Below are 20,281 nucleotides of genomic sequence, written 5' to 3' on the forward strand. Positions count from 1 at the left end.
GATCCAGATTTAACATTTGCTGTCTTTACTTGTGGTGGAAGGCATTTTTGTTTGCTGTATCTTTCCTAGTTCATATGCAGAGGACCTGACAGAATTTCAGAACAAATTTATGAAATAAGTCAGATAATTTCTTTTGCCAAACTTAGGAAAAGATTCATAATTGTTTGACAACTGTAACAAATTTCATTTGAAATGCTGAAATTAGCACAAGTGTAAGATTTTGCTGATCAAATGCAGTGGTGTAGCAGCTGTGTTGGGTGAGGGTGAGGGCCTTGTCCAATGGGGACCCAAAATTACCATCTAATAACATGTTTTTTAATTGGGTGCTGACCCCAAATTTAGGTTGGGTGGGGTCCAAATTTCTTGTAACAAGCACCAATTTGTTAAAAACAAAAGATCCCCGTTTACATTGAGCCCATCTTTTATCATGAAAGGAAGTAAAATAAACTTAAACGTTATGCTTAATCTTTTTATTTTTTATGGTTTAAAATATGGTTTGGCTTGCCACACTCGATTTTGAACTGTTAATATAAAATTGACACACACAGCTTATACATTTATGCTAAGATTTTGACCAGTTAGGATCATCCAAACCATTACCTGCTAATCCCTGTGACTTGAGCAAACCTAAATAAATGTATGTCAGTCATGTAATGAAAACAAAATAGGTAATTAACTATTAAAATTACACAATCCAACAACTGTTAGCATTGAGCCTAATCTTGGGGTATGGACACACAGGCACAAATGAATGTCAACAGTTATAATATCACCATTTTGTGAAAAGATGTTGTGTCATGAATGGTCCTTTTCATTTTGTGATTACATTTTGCCCAGTTTATAGTGTGGTCCATGGAAGCCATAGAGTATACCTCATTATAGTGAGATTGCCTTACAGATAATTTTACTAACATTTAATTAAATGGATACATGATCTTTCTTACCTTATTACAGCAACTGTATCATGTTAAGGGGAGATAATGATTTATTTGTGGATAAATGCATTTGGTTTTTATTCTGCAATTATAGTTTATATATTCTGATACGGTGATGTGATACAGCTATAGAAATATGCCTGTGATAATGATGAAGAAGATGATAAATGAGGATGGCAGTGGTTGTGGTGATGATGATGATTATAATTAAAATCATTATTATTCATCTTATTCTTTTTCTTCTCCATATTTTTATTATTTTTGTTATTATTATTATGATTATTATTAATGCACTTGCAACAAATGGAGCAATTCATCATTTGAATAAATGTTTACTATTCACTGGAAGTAGGGATATTTTTTTGTATATCAAGCTTATAAAAACATTATCTTTGTTATACATTCATCTGATGATGTTTTTACTTGTAAAGCATTTGTTTTTCATCTTTCAACTTAAAACTCTGACACTTTATTTCCAGATGCATATTTTCTGTCATAATGAAACTACGCTAGGAGAAATTACCACAACCCTAGTGAGAGCTGGTAGTTGCCTCTTGTGTATTCTGAGGCATCTTGGTGTACGGAGCCCCCACTTCTATTGTAGGCCTTGGAAGGTACAATTTTTAGCAAATTACATGAAATTAATTTTTTTTAAAACCAGTTGCTCATATTCTTTTATTTTAATCAATCAGACATTTAAAAAATATTAAATCCAGGGTGGTTTCTGAAATTTTATAATGCCTTGACATTTGCAGTAGAGAATATGTAGTTAAATATTTGACACATCTGTGTATACATGTGCACCATATTTGTACTTGGTGGAAATATTAATCTTGCAATGTGTATATGGGGTCAAATTACTTGGCATCTGATTTTGTTCTTGGGAGTATTAAAACCATCGGTGAAAGCTTGCACTGACCCATATTTCATGGTTCAGTTAACTATGATTACCTTTGTATTAGCTCAGTTTCTCTTGGTTCAGCGGAACCAAAAAATCAATGTTGATTGGTACCCCATGATTAGAAATGAATTTGCGGCATTCTTGGTTTGTAATCTTGCCATACTGACTTGTGAGGATGATGAACCATGCATTTTTTGGCCATAGTGGTTCTGCACAAAATCTGTAAATGTAGCTAGTTCTAGAATGAGTAGGGAATTATGAATTCTTGGCCGTTAATCACATTGCAACTATAGAATTGATTTTTGTTATTTTCTTTTGAAGGACATTGAGGCTTATGTGCTAAGCTTGCTTCCCAGCACAGTGAAAGAGAATGAAAGCTCAGAATCAAACACTCACCCATTTGCCATAGCTAGTAAGCCTTGTACATTGTGCCTTGGTATTCTACAAGAACATTCAACAAAGGAATTCTTTGAAAAGGTAAGGATTTATATTTCTACCCATTTCTGGATTGTAGTATTCTTTATCGTGCCTTCAAAATCTATCAAATAAATCTAGAAAAACATGAAATTATGTAGATTTAAAAATCTGAATTGAATCAAGACTCATTGGTCATGTTGGGGGTTTATTTAGTCACTCATATCCATTTAATTTAACTTTAACATGCCAGGAAACTGAAGGTGACTTCTTTTGCTACAAATTGGTGCCTATACTCCATGCCCATTATCTCAGTTAAACTGAGTGATATTCTGCCCCAAATAGTTTTGCTTGATCAAACTACAACATAATGCTTGTTCCAGGTTACAATGTGCCAGTAAAATTTATTTTAACTACCATTCATGACTCTCTGGAAAACCCAGAGATATAAGCAGTTGCCTACCTGAAAAACAGATGTTGTGACGTGCGCAATACCTCTACTGGCATAACTTATGTTGCAACAAGCACTTTAAGGATGAATGGTTAAATAAAAATCATTTTTATATGTGCTGTTTTAAATTAATTTGCAGGAGTTCTTGCTCATTTCTGCTCGTGAAGTGTGTGATATTTGTACAACTTTTGTCCGATTCATGCAACTGTGCACATGGCAGCATGTCTCTGTTTAAGTACTTTTCGGATCAGTTAATGACCTCTTTCGTGCAAAGTTTCTCTGTTACTTTCCCAATACTTCCTCTTTGTCATACACAGAATAAGTTACCTTATATTCTGATTGTTGGTTATTGTTTACCCTGGATAGAAAGTATAAACAATAAAACCAATGAGAATTCAGTGTAACATATTTCACCGCATTACACACTAGTAGTGTAGCTTTTAAATTCGACCAAAGTGGACAAGATGCAAATCAACATGTGAAAGTGTGTTATTAAATGATGAGTTGGGTACTTTATGCTGAATATGTTTTTGGGATAAAAAAAAACATGCAATTGGCAGGGGGTGGAGTGGATTTTACAAACTACATCATTTTTTGTATATGTGCAGAAGGGGAGTGAGCATTCTCAATATACTTTTTTATTTTCATTGATAAAAATAAGTGTCCAGCTTGCAACAGCTGTCAATTTAAAGAAAAGCAAGGCAAATGACTAATAATTATTCATGACAGCTGAAAACTAAAATAACTTTCATACGGTAAGTATTCTTTTATATTGATTTTTCACCTATTGTATCAGTATGTGTATTGGTGCAGCAAAAGTACCAATGCATTGATATATCGATGAATCGTTTCACTCCTAATATGTGTTTGGGGGAGGTCTAAGAAGGGGGATGTTTGGAGGGAGGTCTTAAAAGGGGAAAGGTTTGGGGGTAGGTCTGAGAAGGTTGTTTTTAAAGGATGCTTGGCATAAAGCAGGTTTTAATTTTTGCTGTAAGTAATATCAGTGAGTGAGTGGTGGACTGATTCTGGTTTGCCTGAGAAATAATTTGAAGACAATGAAGTGTGAAATATCAGGTTAGTACTTGCTTTATAGAATCTTTGTGAAACTTACTGATCATTCTGTTGCCATGGTGGCTTATGATTGTTGTAAGATTCTAACAAACATTGTGTGCTTTGTGAGTTTTGTTGGCTTCGTGGGTTTATCAAAGTATATAAGACATGGGCTGAGTGTGGGGGTGAGCTCAGAAGCTTTTAAAGTAGTCATCTCACAATTTGTTTGTGAATGTTATTTTTAGTTTTTATTTAATTATTTTTGTGATAGTACTTTTCTGTATAAAGTTTTGGAACTTCAACCAATATTTTTGAAAAGTAAGCTTTTGTTTGAAGTTTATTTAAGCACAAAGTAGTAATTATTTAAGGAATTTGGAATTTTTCTTTCTTTTCTGTCTTCCAATTGATATAATTTCTATTAATTTATGACTTATTTATAGAAGCAAACTAGTTTGTAATATCATTTGTTATTAGAACTCTGTTACATGTATATGGTTTGAGTGTTGTCTTCACTGGTCAATAAGCTTATTTATGTATAGTATTAATTTCTGTCTTCACTGGTCAATAAACTTATTTATGTATTGTATTAATTTCTGTCTTTATTTTTATGAACTTAAATGCATCTATATAATGTTCTTCTATATTGAAATAGTTTTGTTTTTGTTTTAATTCCATACCTTAGAATTTTGTTATGCTGCAGATGTGTAATTTGCTTAAATTGTAGATTGAAAGTGTACACAAGAACCTAAAATGTCCAAGTCATTGTGAGCATTATCCTCACTGATTTGACATTCTCAATTCACATCAATAATCACCTAATCTGACAGAAGTTCAAATGTATACATTATTATCAGTGTTGTCTCACTGACTTAACAATCTTAATTCAACAAAATACCCGATTAATCTAACACTCCAAACAATAAATGAGTTTTTCATAATTTATTAGTTGTCTAACATGTTTAAGTCATTGTAAGTGTTATCCTCACTGACTTAATAGTCAATTTAGAGTGACTTATGTCAGTTAGGTTCATATAAGTGTTATCCTATAGTTAAAGTATAAAGTGAAGCAAGTGTTCTTGCAGATTTTATATCTAACAAATTACAGTCTAGTCATAATTTCTTTTCAATAATAAACTTTATTGCAATTGATTCCAAACAGAAAATTTTTGTACATTTTTTAATCATAAAAGTGGTGTTAATTTAATGAATTAATAATATGGAGCTATAACCTTGTGTGAAAATATATACAGACTTGTACCTCAAAACAAGGGTAATATTCTGGCATTGTATGAAACAAGATTTTTAACGTTATGATCTGCAACTTTATTAATATATTTTCTTAATAAATTCTCTTGTGTTATGGTTGAAAAGAAATCACGAGTTAAAGTTTCCTGCATTCTCCTCACCATAGTCATTTGGCAAAAATGATATTCATCCCATGTGTTGTACTCTAATGTAGTATTATCTGGACCAAACTTGGCCATTACAATGTATCTAATATTACAATATATCTAATATTACAATATATCTAACATTACAATATATCTAACATTACACCTGAAAATACTACAGTAGTGGAATATGAGAATTTGTCTTTGACAAGTACAGTTCTATTGGTCTGCATTGTTTTCAGAGCAAATGCCTGTCTTCAAGGTTTCCACCTATGTTTGGGAATAGTTGCATATTATTGAGGTTGACATAAATTTTTGGGAACAGTTACCTATTTTTTAGGTTGACATCTAGTGAGGTTGACATCTATTTTTGGGAACAGTTACCTGTTTTTGAGGTTGCCATCTAGTGATGTCTCAGTTTTTAGATACTTGATAGGAAATATGGTAACTTTTGTATAACAAATTTTTAGTGCTTTCTTTATTTTATTTCTATTTAAAACAAGGAGCTGGTAAAACAACATGTGATGATAAGCTTATTTAGCCATTACAAACTTTGACCTAACAAACTTTTCCTTATTTTCCCCATAACATCGCTTTATTTTGACACGAGGGATAAGTTACTTTCAATGAAAGTTTGAGATCAGCAGGACTGCTGATACTACGAGACATAAATTTACTTTTGTTCAATTGTAAAAACACCTCTCAACTGGTAATTGTCCCAAGTGATAGGTATGAATCTAGTATGTTATAAGGTATGAATCTAGTATGTTATAAGGTATGAATCTATTATGTTATAAGGTATGAATCTAGTATGTTATAATGTGATTGGCACTGTTTTCACTAGTACTTATGATTAAACTATTTATACTGGCACTAACTTATTGGTTGTGTCCAACTGCAGATACCACTGACCTGCAGATCTGGATCTATGCCGCTTGTTAGGAGTAATCAGTAGAAAAAACAATATTGACCCTGATCGGCTGGCACATTATGTAATAGCAGATCAGGGTCTGTATTATTTGCAGTTGGACTTATAAGTGAGTATAAACGCTATTAGTGATAATATTAAGGTCATGTACAAGTGAAAAGAAGTTTACCATTAGACATAAAAGCCAAAGCAGTTGAAATCCAGGTGGATGCACTTTCATGGAAACCATTCTTATCACAATGGCAGTCTAAATTTCTTCAATATATTCAAAGGTTAGTGTTTTCTTTTCTTGTTACTGTTGTCACATTATTATCATGCCAAGGAAATGGGAGCTAAGTGTCTTTCCCAAAAATGCATAGAGGCAGCCAGTCTGGACTGACTTGGTCATTTAATGAACTTGTGACCAATGGATAACAAATCAGATATCAACTGAGCAGCCATTGCTCCCTCTCTACGGATTTAATGTATTTAAAATTATTTTTCATTCTGGAGCAAGAACAGAAGACATATAATTATTGTTTGAACTTAAGTTATAATCCCAAAAGTTTGTTTTCATTGCATAAACATTTGCATAGTTCCAAACTCAGTCTGTTTTCATTGCATAAACATTTGCACAGTTCCAGACTCAGTCTTTTTTCAGTGTATACAAATTTGCACAGTTTAAAATTAGTGTTTTCAGTGTATACAAATTTGCACAGTTCAAAATCAATATGGTTTTAGTGTATACAAATTTGCACAGTTCAAAATCAGTATGATTTCAGTGTATACAAATTTGCACAGTTCAAAATCAGTATGTTTTCAGTATATACAGATTTGTTCATTACAGATTAAAGAACAAGGGGATAAAGAGGATTTCCAGTATTCTTCTTTCATTGCCTCCCTGACAGTTCCTGTGTGTGCCATTCTGAGACAGGTAAGAAAATTAGTATGGCAGACCTGTCAACTTGTCAAAAGCCAAGTAGCAAGAATGAATACAATAATAGGGAGATTGGGACCTAAATTCGGGAGGATTTTTGCTGCATTTTCTAAAGCCTCATTTTCATTAAATGTTGACCGATCTTCCAGGTTCAGTATGCATTAAATTCTCAAAGGACACACTCTGTTTTCATATTCTGGTCAGCTGTCGCCAGACTGTACAATAGCTAAAGGTTAGTCTTAAATAAACAAGCAAGAAAGCCAGGTGTGACTAATGAATAATTAATCCTTATCATTGCACTTGTCTTGTGAAAAGGACTGGCCTTCTGACAGAATTCAATAAAACTACGTTCTTCAGTGTGTGTTATGTAAGCACCAGCAATTGATCGGCAAATAAGCCATGTCCTATTTTGTTGTAACTAGCAGTGCCTAAATTTGCAGTCTCAAGGTACTGTACATGTGACAACTATTTTTCCCACCTTTAATATCCCACCTTATTTTCTTATTCTCAACTCAACGGGCATTTAATATTGTTTACTAAATAACATTTATTCTGAATTAATTTTTTTAGGGCACTTAAGCTGCGTGGTGTATTTCTTTGTTCCTTCTTTTTAATTTAATGATGGTAATTAACATTTGTATATATGGTACAGTAGTGCCAGGTGTTCACTCATGTTTCTTTGGTGGGAATTGAGTTTCTACAGCATTCACTATGATCCTTCGTGGGATTTAAACTTATTACAGACAATTTTATTGTTGTGGTTTATTTTCTGATTTTAGTATTGTTGTAGGTTTAAATAAATTCATAAATTGACATGAATAGTGTTTCAGTTTGACATTCTATTCACTGAAGAAAAAGATCCTTTGTAGTGTGATAATAATTATTTCATCACAACATATTCATAAGTGATAAAACATAATATGGCTTCTAAGGATTGCATAATATATCTATTTATGAAGGACTTTTTTAAAATGAGAAATGATTTGATTAAAAAGACCCACACTGACTGTATGAAATCCCTCAATGCAACTACATTATTTTTGCAATAAAAAATAAACACTGATTCATGTGGCATGGGTTTTAAAATGCCAAATTTACTACTACAGATGGCAAAAGGTGCAAGTGTAGTGTACAATTTAGCACACTTCAGTGATGAGAAAAAGTGACAGATGTAAAAAGTAATGTAAATATGTGGTGTAGTTAGGTGTAAATAAATGTGTTTGTATACAATCTAGTAAAAAATGTAAGGTCTTTGGTGTATGTTTTTTTTTTTGGTCTTTGTACGGTATTTTGGGTCTGTCCTGCAGGTTTTTGTCTCAGAGGTTGAAAGGTATGGGTCGGTGTAAACAACATTTTTCAAAATGATTAAAGTCAGGTGGGCCATCACAGACAAAGTTTAAGCATACAAAATATATTAAATATGCATAACACTCCCATTGTAGCATAAACTAGAGTTTCATCATGATCCTGTCCATCCAGAAATTGCACAAAATGTTTTATTCAGAGCAGCAGCTAGTGTATAGGCTTTGATGAATTCTAAAAGTTAATTTAGGCATATTTTTCAGAAGTAAATTAAAAAATCACTTTTGTATTACAGTTTATAAATTGTATTAAAGTTTATAAATTTGATATTTGTTTATACCTGGATATGTTTATTGAGACACGACTAAATGTCCTAGTAGAAGTTCAGGTACAAATAGACAACAAAAAATGTAAAGAACATGTATAATACAATAGAAATTGCATGTACTATATGCTGCACATCATGCATATATGTGAGAACAAATGTATATATTACAGTACATAAACAGTTAAGAGTACATTAGATAATGCTCATATAATTACAGCCCTTATTAGATTCTAGATCAGGCAATGGAACATTAATCATATTGTGAATGTAAAACATGGGGCAGGTAAATGAATTGGTCTGGACAGATCACTTTTCCAGAACAAAGGATGAGAGGAAAAACAAATGTTAAAGCCCTGCTCTACAGTCTAAATATTAAAGTCAATGATTTAAATGTTTTATAATATATGGGTATGCAAGAGTTTTTAGCCAGACAACTTCAAATATTGTGTGTGTGCATGTAAAAATGCATTATATGATCATTTTTTTTTTCCAGCATTCCATGCTTTTATTTCTGAAGGATACACATAAGTAAGTATCCTTATTTATTGCCTTTACCATTATTACTTTAAATTGGACCATGGGACTCTGACAACGAAAATGTCTTTGTAATGGTTTTTTTGTTGTATCAAATATCTCAAAAGACATCAGAGTCAATTAGATACTATCAGCTTGTGAAGGTTTGCTCTCATAAAAATTATCCTGCAGATGTTGAAAAATTTTTGTCAGGTGGAACTACAATTTGAAATGATTTTGTTACAAGTAAAAGTCTTAGTCCAGGCCAGAAATGAATAAACTGCATTGATAATATGGTGGGTAATTCATTCTTGATTTGCAGCTGCTCCAGTGGACTAGTGGTTAGAGCGTCCATGTTGGAGGTCAAGGGTTCAAACCCTGGCCAAGTCACAACAAAGACATAAAAATGGTACAACAGCTGCCTTGCTAGGCACTCAGCATTAAGAGGCTATTGTTAGGACTGGTCGGCCTAGTGCCAGGATATTGTGACTGGGTATGATGCTACATGTCTTCAGCATGATGTCCCAGTGCTGGACATAACTATAAACTGCCACATTGCAGACATCATAGCAATATGACTGAAAAATTGTTAAAAGTTACATTGAATATCCAAATCACATACACACTTATTCTCAGTTTGCATTTCTCTGGTCCATTGTTGGATCTGCTAAGACAGAATTTCTAAAATTTCTGGAAAGTGTATTGATGAATATTTCATAGTAATTTGTTGTCAGAATAATTATTTTTACATCTTCACGTTAGTCCACAATCTTTAGGAGAACAGGGTTGGAGATTAATTGCTGCATGGTTTTATATCTGCAAGAGTCCCAGACTTAGTCAATATTTTGATAGTAGAAGAGTTTATACCATGTTTATAATTAAGAATTACAGCCATTATTAGAATTTACAGGTCAATGTATGGGTCATTATTTCAATTTACAGTAAGTGTACAGGTCATTATTTTAATTTACATGTCAGCATATATGAGTCATTATTTTAATTTACAGGTCAGTGTATGAATCATTTTAAGTTACAGGTCAGTGGATGAATCATTTTGATTTACAGGTCAGTGTATGAGTCATTATTCTAATTTATAGGTTAGTGTATGGGTCATTTTTTTTTACAGGACAGTGTATGGGTCATTTTTATTTACAGGTCAGTGTATGAGGATAAAGAAGACACAGATATACCATCAATCAAAGACGTTTGGAAGTGGCGGAATGGTCCAGTACTTGGGCAAGTTCTGGGGGCCAGCTTTGATCAAAAAGTGTGTTTTTGTGATCTTAAATGTATATTTCTCCATATTTAAGTTCAAAACATCCCATTCATGTAACTAAATACTTCAAGCCTTAAGCAAGGTTTTAGCGTGTATACATATCTTTTTATTCCCATGATGAAAGTTGTGTGTTGATGGTTTCTGTGCAATAACTTCAATTTGCTTTGATCTTTTGGGCTTAAACCTAATAGTTAAACATCCCTTTGAGAAGAGAAGAGGAAGAACCCTATCAATTTAGGGTCAAAGGTTATGGTAACCTGGAACCCAACTTCTTTTTTTGGTTTCTTCAAAATAAATGAAGTTTCCTACATACAATTTTCTTCAGGCTTTACACAGCAGTTCAACTTAAGTGGAGGCAAAGTGGTGTCTGGATCCCAAATTTTGATTCTGTTGTCTGTGCAAGTCACAGTTTCAAATTTTTATCAAGCTTCATAAAATAATTGCACCATTGGTTAAATGGGTCATCACTTGCAATGTTAAAATACAAGTTCACTTGAGCTACTATTGTAATTATGGTTTCCACATATGATGCAAGTTTTATATTGGAAGACTGCACCTTAATAGAAGCAGCTTCATTTTATCATTGTAAGAGTCAAAGGTCAAGCTAACTTAAGCTAAGATTGTAATTTTGGTTTCAGCATTGGTTTCTGCACACATTTATCATCAGACTTTACAAACAGACTACACTTTGGTAGTGGCAAATCAGTAGTGCTTTGAAGACCAAAAGGTCAGAGTTCAGTGTCACTGGAGCTCAGATTGTTGTGCATTATGATTCTGCGTGTTAAATCAAATTTCTTTACCGGTTTGATGGCTGGGTTTGTTTTTGTTGGTCAGTATGATTCTAGGGGTTACAGATAATATGGTATTTGTAGCAGCTACATTTGTTCAGTGTGATCATACCCCCCTTTTGATGGTCATTTTTTATATTGTCTAAATGATTCAGCACATGTAGCATGTAGAGATGTGTCAGTGAGGCAGTTTTTATATTGTCTAAATGATTGAACACATGTAGCATGTAGAGATGTGTCAGTGAGACAGTTTTTATATTGTCTAAATGATTCAACACATGTAGCATGTAGAGATGTGTCAGTGAGACAGTTTTTATATTGTCTAAATGATTCAACACATGTAGCATGTAGAGATGTGTCAGTGAGACAGTTTTTATATTGTCTAAATGATTCAACACATGTAGCATGTAGAGATGTGTCAGTGAGACAGTTTTTATATTGTCTAAATGATTCAACACATGTAGCATGTAGAGATGTGTCAGTGAGACAGTTTTTATATTCAGCATTGATCAGTAACTCTGTTGTATTTCATATTATAGATTATGTCATCTTAATCCCATATTATAGATTATGTCATCTTAATCATTATCCCACATTAAGAATCAAGAACCCTATACTAACCAGCTTTTCCATGTGTCTATCCATCTATCCTTCTTGTAACAAACATAGATCTGCAACCGTTACACATAATTGGATGCCATTTAGATATGGCTTTATGTGGGTATGTGAGAAAGCTTGCCAGTAGCTTCTCGTGAGTCGGTGGTTCTTTCCAGGGTTTTCCCTGGTTCTTCCTCCACCATTAATACTGGCCGCCATATATAGCTTATCGTGTGCTGAAAAATGGCGTTAAACCCTATAACAGCAACAACAACAAGATATGCCTTTTTCAATATGACAGCGTTATGTCCCATGTCAATAAGGTGTATGTCTTTTGTAAATACATTTGTAAAAGAAACCAGTTCTTAAAATCAATATGTTTTTAATTATACCTGTCCAATCGTAATATGTGCACTCCTCTCAAGGCCTTCTTGCAGTTAGATTCCTGGAAGAGTATGCACATCCATTCCAGTAAGAACTGTCAAATACCAGTAATGGGATTTGGCTGTTAGGCTCTCAGTCCAAGGGGAGAACACTCTTGTTAAACAAGGGATCTAATAGCACTTCTATTGCTAAAACAAAACAAAATATTTGGCTGCTATGATTTTAGTACGTTATGTCTGGATAAGTGAAGTATTTGATGTACTCCTAATGTTTTATGATTAGGTAAGTATCGTAGAAGAAACATTATTTTACTTTAAAATTTGCTTTTATATGACTCATTTTTATTATGGTACTGAAAAGTACTTCAGTAAATCAACTAATGATTGATCAGTAGTTGGTATGGTGAAAAACAATGATCATTAATACAGTTTTTACCAATTTCCACTCTGATAACTTGTACCTATTTAACCGATTTAACAAGAAGAAAAATCACAAGAGATTGGTGGTATGGTTCATTTATTGACTTTAAGTTCTGTTATTCTCACTTTACAGAGTCAGTTTGATATTTTGCTGAATTTTTTGTATCCAGAATCAGACAGAGAGTGTGGATTCCTGTAAGTATTCTTTGGACTATCACAAAGAATTTTCTATTTAGGGTGTATTCTTCTTTCTGTCTGTATTTATATTTCTATCTGTTTATCAGAATATATTGTGCATACGATTTTTTTAAATATCTGAATCTTTATCTTGGGTGTAAAATCTATGTATCAACATTCCTTACTGTTAAATGATCAAAATCAAAGAGGATTTATTTTATCACAGTTAATTAAATCTGCACTCATGCAGACATATTGTGAATGGACATTACTGTCTGCCTGTCATTGAGTCCATGGATACACTGTTCATACATCATTACTTTCCTTGTAACCTGAATGCCACCGACATTGAGTAATTGATATTTGGGACGATGTTTTAGTAGCATGAATAGATGAAAATGAAGGGTTCATATCCTTGATGCAGCCGCCCCCAGGAAGAGACGGTTTGGGATCAAAGGTCACAATTTTCATAAGGCAGTATGGACTCATCCTCACATTCTGAACAACATCTGACTGAGGGAGGGCAGTTATATTTAGTTGGTTTAATGTTTTACAGATAAACAGGTGACAGGGAAGGTTTTGAATCCAGAATGCTTGTTGTGGGAGGGGAAAAAACTGGATATTTGTGATGGCTTCCATTTCTAGTTATATTTTTAGTAAAGTGTGTTATGTGCATTTATTTCAAAAGGGTGAAAATTATGTTTCTTGTGTGATATCATATTCAGTGCATTGTTTCTAACCCCAACTGTTAATTGTGGAAAGGCAGGGAAATTTTGCTCTTATAACTAAATACATTTGAATATGATATTATATTAGCAATTTAGAAAATTTGGTATACAAATTTACACTAAATTTAGGCATGGCCAAATCACTCACCAGTTTGTCACTTCTTTCAGGTTAGATTTAAAACCAGACATATTTAAGAAGAGGAAAATTAGCAAGAAATCTAAAAAGGTAAACTAGCTAGCTGTTAACTTTAAAAATATTGAATGGTGTGTAACTATTTAAACTGAGTCAGAATCATCAGTTTCATACCTGTACACTTTAATGTTTACTAATTTGTATTAGACCCCAGTTTTAGACCACATCCTTTCACCAAATGTTGTAGATTTCATGTACTTGTGGTGGTTAAGGAAGAAAGCTGCTGATTTTGGTTCAAAAGTTCATCAGTCAACATCACTGTGGCTCAAGAAGGTTGGCTGCCACACAATAACTGTAGACCTTGTACTTACACCAAATTTTGGAGAGACATTTCAATTTTGAAGTCAGAAGGTTAAAGGTCAATGTAACTGACTCAAACAAGAAAATTAATTACAGTTAAACTGAACTTTAAATTTAAATTAATTATAATTAAACAGCAGTATAATTGAGGTTTTAATTGCCCCAAACTTCGTAGATGGCCTACACTTGGGATGAGAAAAGAAAGCATTGATATTGGGATGAAAAGGTCAGAAGTCAAGGTCAATGTAGGTTTTTAGGATGTGTACTTGTACCAAACTTTTTATATAGCTTATAGTTGGAGTGAGGATAGAAATTATATTTTGGTGCACCTGTGTGTTATGTTGTTCATTTGTTTATGTGTTACCAATTTTGTTTCCATTCAGTAACTTGAGTTCTCAAGTATGTACAGTTCAAAACTTTGTGGATGACTTGCACTTGAGGGTAATGAAGAATTGTATCAGTGTTCAGGTCAGAAGATCAAAGATCAAGGTCACTGACTTAAAGAAGAAAATAGTTTTGGCACAAATAATCAAATTCTCCACCAGTTACAATTACCAAATTTTGTGGATGACATGCACTTATTTTTTTTTTTAAATTGATTTTTGGGTTAAAGGGTAAAGGTCATCTACTGAAAAAGAAGATGCTGTTTTCCACACAATAACCCAAGTTTTCCATCATTTAATTTATGAAAAGAATTTCCTTTCTTACTTTGATTTACTTATTGACCCAATACATGTTCCTTAATTCTTGTTATGGACTGCATTCATGATACAAAGAATTCTTAGGTGTATATCACTGTTTTGTAGACTTGTAGAAGGAGGAATCACTACTTTAGCATATCCTGGAACTTGTCTATTAACACATTAACCCCTGGAGGTTTTTGTCATTTTTGTCTGAAATTCGAGTAGGAAACACATTTTGAAAGCTATTTCTGAATAGATATGAAAATACCAAATCCCAGGTGATCTTTCAATAACATACTGCCTAGTTGTCTTAGAAACATCGTTTATCATTGGTTGTTTGGCGCGCACATGAGCAGAAGGGTAAAAGTTAGAGTTCTTTTTTTTTTCTTTTTTTTTTTTTGCTAAATGGAGCCATTATTTTGGTATTGAGACCACTCTTTATTCCAAATGGCCATCTTTTCCTACTTTTTGCAATGGTTCATCTGTCTGTTTGCAGTTCATACCAGTTTGTCCTAGATCTGAGACCAAAAAGTCTAAAATCCTGACACAAAATCGGATTCCGACCATGGTTGAAATTTGGGTAGAAAAAAATTGGGTCCAAAAAATAATGTTTTTCCCTCTGTATTTTGTGGTGCAACTAGAAATTCCAGATTATTTGGTATCATTATAGAGCTACATCTGTCTACCTTTCTATAATACCACCCACTTTAATGTATCATGCATGACCATAACGCTACAGAGCTCGGCAGTAGGCTGCTACCTCCTGCCATGTTAACTCATCGCTAAGGGTTAATGTGTTAATAAACCTGCCAGAAAGTAAGTTTTTAATCAACATACTGAAGTCCATCATTACTTTAATACAGTATGGTAAAGTCATTGAGAATTCTTGATACAGTCCAACCTGGTTTGACAACCACCTTTATACAGCAACCTCCTACCCATACAGACTCCCATTTTTCTAGCCCTGCACAAATTCCGCTATTGTTTACCTGCATATAGTGACTTTCTGCTTGTGCATGATACAACAGGTATTTTTCAGTCCCATGGACCATTGTGGACTGAGAATGGTGACTGGTTATTGTTTGGCATGAATGGTTTTTTGTGTCTCTTATTGTAGTTAATCATCTGCACTTGAAAAGACATCAACTTGCCTGGTTAATTGATTTAAACAGGTGCACCTAATCTCACTTTCTGTCACTTATTCTATGTGTCACTTATTCTATATGTCACTTATTCTATGTTTCACTTATTCAGTGTCACTTATTCTGTGTGTCACTTATTCTATGTCACTTATTCTGTGTGTCACTTATTCTATGTGTCAATTATTCTATGTGTCACTTATTCTGTGTGTCACTTATTCTATGTGTCACTTGTTCTATGTGTCACTTATTCTATATGTCACTTATTATATGTGTCACTTATTCTGTATGTCACTTATTCTATGTTTCACTTATTCTATGTTTCACTTATTCTATATTATATCATCAAATCATCTTGCGTGATTTCTTTTGTGTATTAAAAAATGTGCCTATGAAGACTGGTCCTGCGTTGCCATTATGCACGGATTTGACTGTATAAAAATCCAGTGTATAAAATTTGTCAGCAAATTAGTTATATTTTGGTCTTTTCTGTGAGTTTACCTCAACCAACATGCATCACATAACGTTGTTTGATTAATTCCTTCTGTGTTTGTAAACATGGGCCATGAATTTTTGGCACAGTTAACTAACATAGTAGTCTAATCTGATCACACTGTTACTTGCTACAGGAAAATGCGGTTTTATTCCCATGTGTAACAGTGATGATTATGATGAATGTTGTCATTGTAATAATAAGAAACAGAAGAAAGGAATAATTAGAAATGTTATTAAATGATAAAATCTTATGGTCATGTTTATATTTCATCTTGTTAATTTATGAATTTATCTACGTTGACCTTGTTTGTGTATGTATGTGTGTGTTTATATATATATATATATATATATATATATATATATATATATATATATATATATATATATATATATATATATATATATATCATCAGTTTATTATTTAAAGATGTTATTGCCTCAAAAACTCCTATGTGAATTGCATCAAGTTATCATTTAGCTACTGTAGGTAAATATGTTACTTAATTATTTTACACTAGAATTGTTTTTAGCTTTCCTGTGTGAAGTAGAGGTGAGATATTGTGCTACCCATGATGTCAATCTCTACATGTAGAACAGCATATACTTCAGTACAGCATATACTTCAGTACAGCATATACTTCAGTACAGCATATACTTCAGTACAGCACTGCTTCAGATTGTACTAGAAGGCAGTGTGGCCCATGAACTTAAAACAGTAGTGGTCAACTTTCAGAACCTTAATCTTGTTAGTAAATTAAAGTTGGAATTCTTAAACATTTCAGTTCATATTGTTATTTTTAACATTTAACATAGATGTCTGTGATCATAGGGAACACAACCATAACCATGTCTGTGATCATAGAGAACACAACCATAACCATGTCTGTGATCATAGAGAACACAACCATAACCATGTCTGTGATCATAGGGAACACAACCATAACCATGTCTGTGATCATAGAGAACACAACCATAACCATGTCTGTGATCATAGAGAACACAACCATAACCATGTCTGTGATCATAGAGAACACAACCATAACCATGTCTGTGATCATAGAGAACACAACCATAACCATGTCTGTGATCATAGAGAACACAACCATAACCATGTCTGTGATCATAGAGAACACAACCATAACCATGTCTGTGATCATAGAGAACACAACCATAACCATGTCTGTGATCATAGAGAACACAACCATAACCATGTCTGTGATCATAGAGAACACAACCATAACCATGTCTGTGATCATAGAGAACACAACCATAACCATGTCTGTGATCATAGGGAACACAACCATAACCATGTCTGTGATCATAGAGAACACAACCATAACCATGTCTGTGATCATAGAGAACACAACCATAACCATGTCTGTGATCATAGAGAACACAACCATAACCATGTCTGTGATCATAGAGAACACAACCATAACCATGTCTGTGATCATAGGGAACACAACCATAACCATGTCTGTGATCATAGAGAACACAACCATAACCATGTCTGTGATCATAGGGAACACAACCATAACCATGTCTGTGATCATAGAGAACACAACCATAACCATGTCTGTGATCATAGAGAACACAACCATAACCATGTCTGTGATCATAGGGAACACAACCATAACCATGTCTGTGATCATAGAGAACACAACCATAACCATGTCTGTGATCATAGGGGACACAACCATAACCATGTCTGTGATCATAGAGAACACAACCGTGTTAATACAGTAAAACCTGTTATGAGAGACCGCCCCTTCTGCCAACCAAAAGCGGTCTCTCAAGACAGGTGGTCTCTCATAAGAGGTGTGTGAAAATGGACTGGTTTTCAGGGTCAATAGTTAGCATTGTTGAAAAATAAATAATACCCATACTCACTGTACATGTATCATATCCTTTATTCATGAATCTTGTTAAATAATGCATGCATTCCTCTCAAAATATCTTTATATAATAAAGATATACATCTATCAAACGAGAATAAAATTTATATTTCAACATCACATTAATATATACAAAAAATTAACAGTTAGATATGATGTATATATCTTATTTTATACACTTATTCACTTGTTTTTTTTAAAGAAATCCATTATACTTCTTTGTTTACATGTTTTACTCAGCTATTTGGTCTGAACATGTATCTCAATTATTGCCCTTTCATGAATCAACTTTCCCACTTACTGGTATGTTTTTACTCCTTGCGACACAAAACCACTCCCATACTCGCTCGTTCAGATCTCCGTAAACTGTCCGTTGTGCCGTGGCATATTTCCTCTGTGCTTGTGCACCTTTCTGCCATTCGTTTCTAATGGACTTCTTGTCTTTGATTACATTTTGAACTTGCGTTTTACCGACGCTTAAGCTGACTGCTATTTTGCGAGTGGTCTCGCCTTTTTCATTTCTTTCAATGACATTAATCCTTTCTTCCAGTGTTAAAATTTTTCTTTTTTTCAGCGGAGATTCTGCCGTTGTTATTAGTGTTGACGTTATAAAGACTATCGGTTTTGATCAGGTTATGGGGAATTGTGGAATAAATATATATTATGTACCAATGAATGAAACCAAAAGACATAATTAACTCATCAGGAAATAATACTGTACATTTATTCTGAGACGAAGTTTAAATCAACAGTGTTATAGCTCGATAAACAAATGTTCCGACCATCTGCACCCACGTAAACAGATTGTGGCTTGGTGAAACACTAACAAAAGAAATAAAAAATAATTTTAAAAAAATCCGGAAATGATTCTCACTTACTAGTATTAAAGACAATGAGCTCATTCACCCTCCAGGCATTATGGATTAACTGGAAAGCAAACGACGTACTCAAACCAACACTGAAGCCCTTTCAAACGATTTCTCACTTGGACATAAGGACTACCGGCGTTTTGTGAGTTTTCATACAGATAAAGAAAAAATACAAACCTCTAAATTGACTGCGTATATCCATCATTACTCCCTTTGATGTTACTCTTACTGGCTATTCACATGACTTCGGCACTACAATGGCGGTTAGTGACATGTACTTTAGTCTGGTTTACTGCAGTTTACAAATGACACCGTACGCTGGAGTTGTAAATTTCACAAAACTGGTACTGTAGCAAGACAAATTATTTTTAAATACTTTATTAGAGCAATCTTTGCTATTTATGCAGTCTTTGTTACAAAGGATTAAATGATGGTTAGAGGTGTTTATCCCGATATATGGTTGTTCAACTATAGTATTATTTAATGTGCACTTTGTTTGCATACTACATTTATCCCGAGCTCTAGTGTTTACAAAGGATTAAGTTAAGATCAGTGGTGTCAATCTGTTTTGATTTTTTGGCGATGCGGTCGTTCATAGCAGTGTCAAAATGCATATTTTGCCAAGAAATCGCGGTCGCTGGTCGCGTTCAGCAGGTGGTCGTTCATAACAGAGCGTTTATATAGTAAAATCGATCCGTGCATCACGATTGTGGTCGGAAATGACAGGTGGTCGCTCATAGCAGAGGTCGCTCATGACAGGTTTTACTGTAGTAACAGCATCATGCATTCCTATAAATTTTGCAAAACACGATTTCCTGTAATGTTTGTTAAACATTTAACATAGATAAAGTATTTTTCTGACTTTGGGTCATAGACCAAAAGATTCTATATTGTCTATTGTCCATCATCCATCCATCTGCACAATATTTGCTTTTGCTACTCCTTCTAATCTACTTGGAGGACTGCAATAAAACTTTTCAAGCAGATTCATCCCAAGGTAAAGTTCATCTGAAATAGAAATGCTACAGCTCAACTGTCCATATCTTTAAAATCTTATTACTACTGAATGGATTGACATACCATAATACTAAAAAAGATTATTATTGTGCCAAGTGCATCCTAAATGAAAATGGTTCTGATCTGACTTCCCATATGACCACCATGGCAGCCATTTTGAAAATCATGATATTGCAACTCTTCATGAACTGA

General features: G+C 33.6%; 1 protein-coding gene across 1 annotated transcript in view; it reads left to right on the forward strand.

The window, feature by feature from the left end:
- LOC149804345 (tRNA pseudouridine synthase Pus10-like) overlaps positions 1-20,281 on the forward strand; it is a 56,660-nt gene that overhangs the window by 5,602 nt on the left and 30,777 nt on the right. Inside the window, exons 2-8 of the mRNA XM_089939160.1 lie at positions 1,415-1,549; positions 2,158-2,313; positions 6,897-6,983; positions 9,110-9,144; positions 10,285-10,396; positions 12,727-12,788; positions 13,667-13,724. Of these exons, the coding sequence (XP_089795286.1) occupies positions 1,415-1,549; positions 2,158-2,313; positions 6,897-6,983; positions 9,110-9,144; positions 10,285-10,396; positions 12,727-12,788; positions 13,667-13,724 (645 nt within the window). The remainder of the gene's footprint in view (positions 1-1,414; positions 1,550-2,157; positions 2,314-6,896; positions 6,984-9,109; positions 9,145-10,284; positions 10,397-12,726; positions 12,789-13,666; positions 13,725-20,281) is intronic.

This window comes from Sinohyriopsis cumingii, chromosome 2, assembly GCF_028554795.1.
Source record: "Sinohyriopsis cumingii isolate HCF-2022 chromosome 2, ASM2855479v2, whole genome shotgun sequence".
Classification (NCBI taxonomy): domain Eukaryota; kingdom Metazoa; phylum Mollusca; class Bivalvia; order Unionida; family Unionidae; genus Sinohyriopsis; species Sinohyriopsis cumingii.